This window comes from Macaca nemestrina, chromosome 16 (genome assembly GCF_043159975.1).
Source record: "Macaca nemestrina isolate mMacNem1 chromosome 16, mMacNem.hap1, whole genome shotgun sequence".
NCBI lineage: Eukaryota > Metazoa > Chordata > Mammalia > Primates > Cercopithecidae > Macaca > Macaca nemestrina.
Window position 1 is genome coordinate 98,474,538 of NC_092140.1, and position 6,925 is coordinate 98,481,462.

The 6,925-nt window shown below is 56.3% G+C and overlaps 1 protein-coding gene across 1 annotated transcript; it reads right to left on the reverse strand.

Annotated features, from left to right (window-relative positions):
* Window positions 1-365: 365 nt before the first annotated feature.
* Window positions 366-2,381, reverse strand: LOC105490205 (GS homeobox 1). Its single transcript, XM_011755606.2, has 2 exons — window positions 1,787-2,381; window positions 366-1,321 (listed from the first exon to the last, which is right to left on the reverse strand). Exons 1-2 carry the CDS (start codon window positions 2,196-2,198, stop codon window positions 939-941), a joined length of 795 nt encoding a protein of 264 aa, XP_011753908.1. The 5' UTR covers window positions 2,199-2,381; the 3' UTR covers window positions 366-938.
* Between the last annotated feature and the right edge of the window lie 4,544 nt (window positions 2,382-6,925).

Here is a 6,925-nt window from a genome sequence, read left to right on the forward strand (position 1 = left end):
TCACGGGCATTTCTAAGAAAAAAAAAAGTTTATTTAAAATTTTGTACATAAATAAATAAATAAATATCTTCTGGCATTGCAGAGGCCGTACAATTACACAGCTAGGCTGGGGCGGACCAGAGTCTGGAGAGGGAAGAATGGGGTCGCCAGCGTCGGAGAGTGGGGTCCTATGTTTAGAGGAATGAAGAGCGTGTCGGAAACAGCGAATGGGTTTCCCCAGTATGGATACTACGGGCGAAATTTATCATCTGTGAGAGGAGCCTGAGGACAGCAAGGCCAGATCAAATGGGGCCAGAGGACAGCAAGGCCAGATCAAGAGTGAGGACTGAGGACAGCAAGGCCAGATCAAGGGACACATGGACTGACTGAAGGAGGAGGCTTCCTGAGGAGGAGAAGGGAAAAGCAAAAGGAAATAAAAGGGGGGGTTCATAAATGTGTGTGATGACGGGCGGGGGCCGAGTAAATAAATGATCACAGAAAAGAGGTGGGGAGGGACAAAAAGATTTTAAAAAGAGAAGCGAACGAGCATCCAAGGCTGCCGACCTTGACCGAGAGCGGAGGACAGTAGAGTAAGCGAGGAAGCCCAAGCCAGCCCAGAGAGGGCGGGCTAGGAGGCGCCGGCTGCCAGCAAGGCGCTGCGCCAAGCAGGCTTGCAGGCTGGGGCCGCGGTGCTGCACTGCCCAGGAGGACTCGAGCGCTTATAGTGTTCACAGCTCGGAGTTGGCTCTGGACGCGAGCGAGCCCTGGGGCGGGGACACCATGGTCTAGTCTCTGCCAAGCTCTCAGCCCTGCCCAGGCCCGGGACCTCTGCAAAACCGTGCCAAATCCATGCCGGGCAGTGGCTTGGCAGCGGGTGCCTGGGAACCAGCGCTGAGTCCCAGGACCAGTCACCGAGGCTCAGGGAGGTCTTGGGGTGGGGGACCTAGGGAGACGCGCGCCTAGGGAGTGACCGTAAGATCCCGGTCGTCCTTCCCTGAGGAGGACGGAGACATGGGCAATTCGTCGTCATCCTCGGAGCACTTGGCTGAGGAGAGCGATGCGCACTTGCAGCCTTGCGGTGCGCTCCCGCCACCACCGGCACCCCCGCCGCCGCCGCCACGATGGTTGCTGCCTTTGCCCTCCTTCTTGTGCTTCACTCGGCGGTTCTGAAACCAGATCTTCACCTGCTTCTCGGACAGATTCAGGTAGGTCGCGATCTCGATGCGACGTAGGCGGGACAGGTACATATTAGAGGCGAACTCGCGCTCCAGCTCTAGCAGCTGAGTGCTGGTAAAAGCCGTGCGCATCCTCTTGCTGCTGGGCAGCTGGTTCGAGCTGCTATCTGGAGGTGGCAGAGCAGAGAGGGAAGCGATCAGACCTCTGTGCTGTGGACCCAATACCTAGGTAGGCGGCCAGCAGAATCCTACAACTTTGACCTCTTACCCACCTCTTCGCCCCAACACTACCCACGGCAGAGTTACAGTGAGAGCCTCCTTGTCCAGCTCCGAGATCCTGATTCTCCCGGAGTCAGGCAGCCCTGGAACTCCTTCCCCTTCATGGAGAGCCCTGGATCCCAGCCCTCACTTAACCCCGGCCCCCACTCCAGGACCTGAACGTCCGCCCTCATCCGCCTCCTGGCGTTGTGTCCTGGCCCTCTATCTGCATTCCACCCCAAGCGCCCCCCTTAGTCCCCAACATGACCCTCACCGCCCCCAGAAAGCCCAGGGTCCCTCTTCCTCCATCCCTGGCTCTCCATCCTGCTTCGGTTCACCTCTGCCCTGTCCCTCTGCGCGGCGGCCCCGCTTACCCACAGAGATGCAGTGGAACTGCCTGGGGTCAGGCAGCGGATAGGACGTCTGGTAGAGGGCGGCGGCGGCGGCCGCGGCGGCCGGGCTGTGAGCGACCCCGGGCGACACAGCGGAGTGCTGGCGGCCCAGGGGCGCGTGGCAGTACTGCGAGCCGAAGGGTGGGAAGGACGCCTTGAGCAGAGGCAGCGCGGGCGGCCCGGGGGGCCCATGCAGCTGCGAGGCGGTGACGCAGAGCGGGCACACGCACAGCAGCCCGGCCTTGCGCGCGTGGCAGGCGCCAGGCGAGAGACCGTGTAGCGCGTGCGGCGGGGGCACGGCGTAGGGGAAGAGCGGCGGCGGGCTGCCCTCGGGAGCCTTCTTCTCGCCCGCCTCTCGCAGCACTAGCGAGTCCACCAGGAAGGAGCGCGGCATGGCCCCGGCGCGCGGCGGCCCCGCAGCCAGCCCGCCCTCTGCTCCCACCGCACCTTCCGGCTCTCCACGCGCTTTCCCCGGCCGCGGTATCCCGCAGCTGCCTCTGCCCACGAGGCTGAAGGCGCGGCTGAGACTTAGGCTGAAACCGCAGCCTCTGCTGCCGCGGGCACCGCCCAAAGAGCGCGGGGTGCTGGCCAGCGCTAGTGGTGCTGAAAGGCGCCGGCGGCGCAGCTTAAATAGGACTATTGCCATGTGATGGGCTACGCCAGGAGCGGCCAGGGCCTCTCAATAGGGTTTTTGTGCCTTTTCTCTTGGCATTCACTCTGCACGCTTCCTCATTATTTCACTTGTTAACTAAATGAACTGCATAATGTACTCTATTCTTGTCAACCCCACCCACGCCGTAACAGGCGCCCTCGCCCCCTCCTCTCCCTTTTGCGGGTTTATTTTCTCATTCTCCCGCGATTTAATATTCTTTTCTTTCTCCTTATTTCTTACTCCCCTTTGGCTTTGCATTGGCGATCAGCCCGTTCATCTTATTGATTTTGCACCCCCGCGGCCTCGCTTCTACAGATCCCCATGGGCGCACACCCTCATATCCTCTGTCCACTTGGTCCTGGTCCCCTTCTTTCTATTATCGTCCCTACACCTTAAAAGTAGGCTGTCTCCAGTCAACCCTGTCAGCTCAGTGCCATGCACCCCCGAACGTCCCTCCAGCCGGTCTCAGATTTTCCACCTGTGGAATCGCTCCTGCGTCGGAAGCAGGAGGACCGGGTTCCGCGTGGAGAAGGTGTCTGTGGGGAGGGAGGAGAAGGTCTCATTATTCCTTATCCAGTCCTAGCCCCATCGCCGGTTTTCTCTAAGTTTCTCAAACAGTCTTAATTTTGGTGCTGCCTACAACGCCCAGTCTTTGTTCTGTAGATGCTGGCCAACCAGCCCTTTCCTTCAAATGACAGGGCTGTGGGTGTAAAAGAGGAAAAACAGTCGCTGAGCTTTACGAACAGAGACAGGGAATGGGGAATGAAAGCCGAGATGGCGCCCATCTAGGTCTCGCACCTCACATGTGGCGAGTTCGGACGGTCTGCCCGCGCATCTTGCCCGCACCCTGTCTACTCGCGCACACTTCCAGCAGTGCGCTGGGAAACCACTGTCTTCTCTCACTTTGGAACGGCGCGAAGGGCAGTTGTATTCCTGGCATCGGCTGCCTTTGCCCACCCTGACCCGCCTTTGCCCACCCTGATCCACCTCCGCTCTCCCCAAGACCCGGCTCCTTCGCCCTGCCGCGTCACTCTCTTCTTTCTGGTCATACAATGGTTAAACAACTTCAAACGCTCGGCGGGCGCGATGTACACAGCTCCAGCTTTTTAAATCGTTCTCGGGCTCAAAGCAGTTTCGCCCAGGAGCTTTTTCCATACAATGGGAAATTAGCATAAACATTTCGAATTTACAGCCCGGGACTTTTCACAGGAGATGTTTACTTTCGATTTTATTGGAACCAAATCGCTGCAGTCACCTGCTCTGATCCCTGAATGCAATTGTGAGAAATGAAGGGGGAAGCTTAGCGGTCTGGGGAAGCAGTGCGCAGAAATAAGACTGCTCAAACCCAAAGCATCTGCATGGGCTTTTAACATTGGCAGCATCTTTGCAATAACAACAGCAACAGATTATAACTGATTAAAAACCAAAGAGAATTTGTTTTGGGAGATACTAACTGCTTCTGTAAAAGGGAATGGGGCAATGGGAGAAGTAACCAGCATGGAGGGCATGGAGTCTGGCAGGCATAAGGGTTCAATGTTTTCTTGGTTGCTTGGCATGGGGTAGGGGGCAAGGCTGCCACCTGAGCCAGGGTCTCAGCGCCAAGGCTCCCCCACTCTAGGGTGGTGCCCGCAAATCAGACGGAATCCATCAATGCAGCCTAATTCCCGTTCTAATTGCTCTCCGGGAAATTTGAGCTGGGCTGCGACGCTGAGAGGGAGCCAAGAGCGGTACCCGGGCTGGGAGAGGGGGCTTTCCGCTGGGCAGAGGCAGGCTGGAAGGGCGCAAGTGAGGGCGGAGCCCAGGGGTGCAAGGGGCGGGCACTGCACCCGGAGCTGGTAGCCCGCGAGTGGCCAGCGTGGAGCTCCACTGGGAGCTGCCCCGCGCGCTCGGGGAGGAAGGGGTTAAGAGACCCTGAATGCAAGCAAGGCCAAAGCTACTGGGAAAGAATATGGGGGGGTAGTGGTGGGGGGAATAACCAGGTTTTTTTTTTTTCCTCCCTCCAGCCTCTGGACCTTATTGAATGTCATTGAAGAAAGTTTTGAATGCCAGATAAAGAGAGGCGAATTAAAGTGTGTGACAGCGAAGGATAAGCAAACACAAAGAGAACTCTGTCACACTTTGGGGCAAAATCCGTGGGCTTTTTACCAAGTCTCTTCGCTATGATTGAATTAAGTAATAGGAAAACATTTTCTTTCAGTTTAGAGCCATTAGACAAAAACTTCAAAGCGAATAACACTTTTTAATGTGCGGCCCCACAATGGATCGGGTTTTGTGCTGAAATGTTTAAATGGTTTGTTGTGCAACTTGGCGCGGGAGAGACCCGGGCCGGAGCAAAATAGCATCCCTGAGAGAACCAAGGCGCACTTAATCCGCGGTCTCTCAGCCCGGCGGGCTGCGGCCGGAGAGGGGGCTCCCTGCTTGGCGGTCCAGGGCAGCCAGCGCGCCCAGGAGCCTGGCCATTTCCGCAGAGAAAGCTCCGTGCCTCTGAGAGGCCCGAGCCCCGGGCAGGTGCTGGAGCGGGCAGCCGGGAGGTCCGGGCCTCCCCGCCAGCCCGGCCTCCCCACCCCGCAGCCTCTGCCCGCCGCCTGGTTTCCGGGGGCCTCTCCCCGGGATCTCTCGGGCGGCCGCGCCACTTTCCTGTTTAAAGCGCCTCCCAGGGCTTGCTTCAGCCGGGTTTGAACTTTAGTCACCCGAGCAAACGTCCCCAGGGCGGGGCGGGGTGGGAGGACGCCGCGGGATTAGCCTGACAGCCCCAGGAGGGGCCCGGGAGCCCCTGGGCCTGGCGGGTCGGCTCTGCTGCCGGAGCCGGTTTTCAAGTGTCCATCAGGGACAGTTCAACATTGAAAGAATTTCTGTTGTCCCGGGCTTTCCTTCTTTCATTCTGTCTCCTTTCCTGTGGGTAGAAAGAACACATTATTTTTCTTCCGGAATTGCAGCTCTAAGATATTTGCAGCAAAAACTGCACAAATTGGAGGATAGGGAGGGTGGCAGTGGTGGTTCCTGTTCCCTTCTTTCATGTTTTTCTTCAAATGTCACTTTCCTTCTCAGGGAGGCCAACGACCTTATTTAAAATAGCACCTCACTTCCACCACACTCCCTGTTTGGTTCCTTGCTACATAAGCACCTTCTAACTTCCCGTGTTTTTTGATCATTTGTTTTATTATCTCCCACTCCCGAAATTTATGCTCTATGAAGACCAGGGTTTTTGTCCATCTTATGCATTGCTGCATCCCAACTCAGAAAAGCTCCAGGCACATAGTAGGTGGCTGGTATATAGTTGGAGAATGAATGAGTGGATAAAAGAGAGCTGAGCGAGGAAGTGGATGACTGGGAGGACCTTCTGGTGTGCCTGCTGGAGACACCTAGAACTCAGGAGTATGGCATGGGGCCACCCACTCAGTAGGCCCTGCAGGGCAGGGCTGTCTGAATCTCCCCCAGCCCACTTCCCAGCCTTAGGCCTGGGTCATCAGAGGAGTTTAAAGTGTTTGTTGAGTGAATGGCAGTTGGGTAAGCCAATCTGTGTGTCCCCAGCCCTCCACTGATGGTTCTCAAGCTCCTTCAGAAACAAGATGGTCCCACTGAAGGCAGTTCCAGTGTCCTGCTCTGCAGAGGTGGATGAACTCTGAAGAAGTTGGATGAACCCACTGATAGCTCAAGGCTAGGGGTTGTCATCCAGATCTTTTCATGGTGTATAAGAGAAGGGGTTGGTTGGAAAGGAACCAGATGTGGTATATGTTCTGGAACGAGCAGTGATCATTTTTGCTCTTTCTGGCTGAAGGCAATGGAGTGGGAATTCTCATTGTAAAGAAAGGGACTACTCCTCTGACCAGACCAGGAGGGGCTCAGACAACTCCCTCAGGAGAGAGCAAGTTGTTCAATTGAGCAGAGGGGCAGGGAAATGCTATGAGGAGCTGAGAGCCAGGCATGGGAGTGGCCAAGGGAGGGGTGAGGAGTGGTGGCCAGACATGGGTGTGGACCAGAAGGGGAGGCCAGGCCAAGTCATGAAGGGCCATGCTAATTGGTTTGAACTTGAGCCTGTTCTGAGATTTTTCAGCAAAGAGAGTGACAGAGCTAGATTTAAAAAAAAAAATTTTTTTTTTTTTTTTTTGAGACAGTCTCACTCTGTCACTCAGACCGGAGTGCAGTGACGCGATCTTGGCTCACCGCAACCTCTGCCACCCAGGCTCAAGTGATTCTCCTGCCTCAGCCTCCCAAGTAGCTGGGCTTACAGGCACATACCGCTACCACCTGGCTAATTTTTGTATTTTTAGTAGAGATGGGTTTTCACCATGTTGGCCAGGCTGATCTTGAACTCCTGACCTCAAGTGATCCACCCATGTTGGCCTCCCAAAGTGCTGGGACTACAGGCATGAGCCACCGTGCCCAGCCCCAGAGTCAGATTTGAACTTAAGAAATATAACTGGAGGCAGTAGGAAGTTCTATGGGTGGAGACATAATGAAGCCAGAGC

Bases quoted from the DNA above. Each gene is read 5' to 3' on its own strand.
- LOC105490205 (XM_011755606.2), bottom strand. From the start codon at position 2,198: ATGCCGCGCTCCTTCCTGGTGGACTCGCTAGTGCTGCGAGAGGCGGGC. The intron at 1,322-1,786 runs GTAAGCGGGGCC...TGCCACCTCCAG, and splicing joins GTTCCACTGCATCTCTGTGG to ATAGCAGCTCGAACCAGCTG.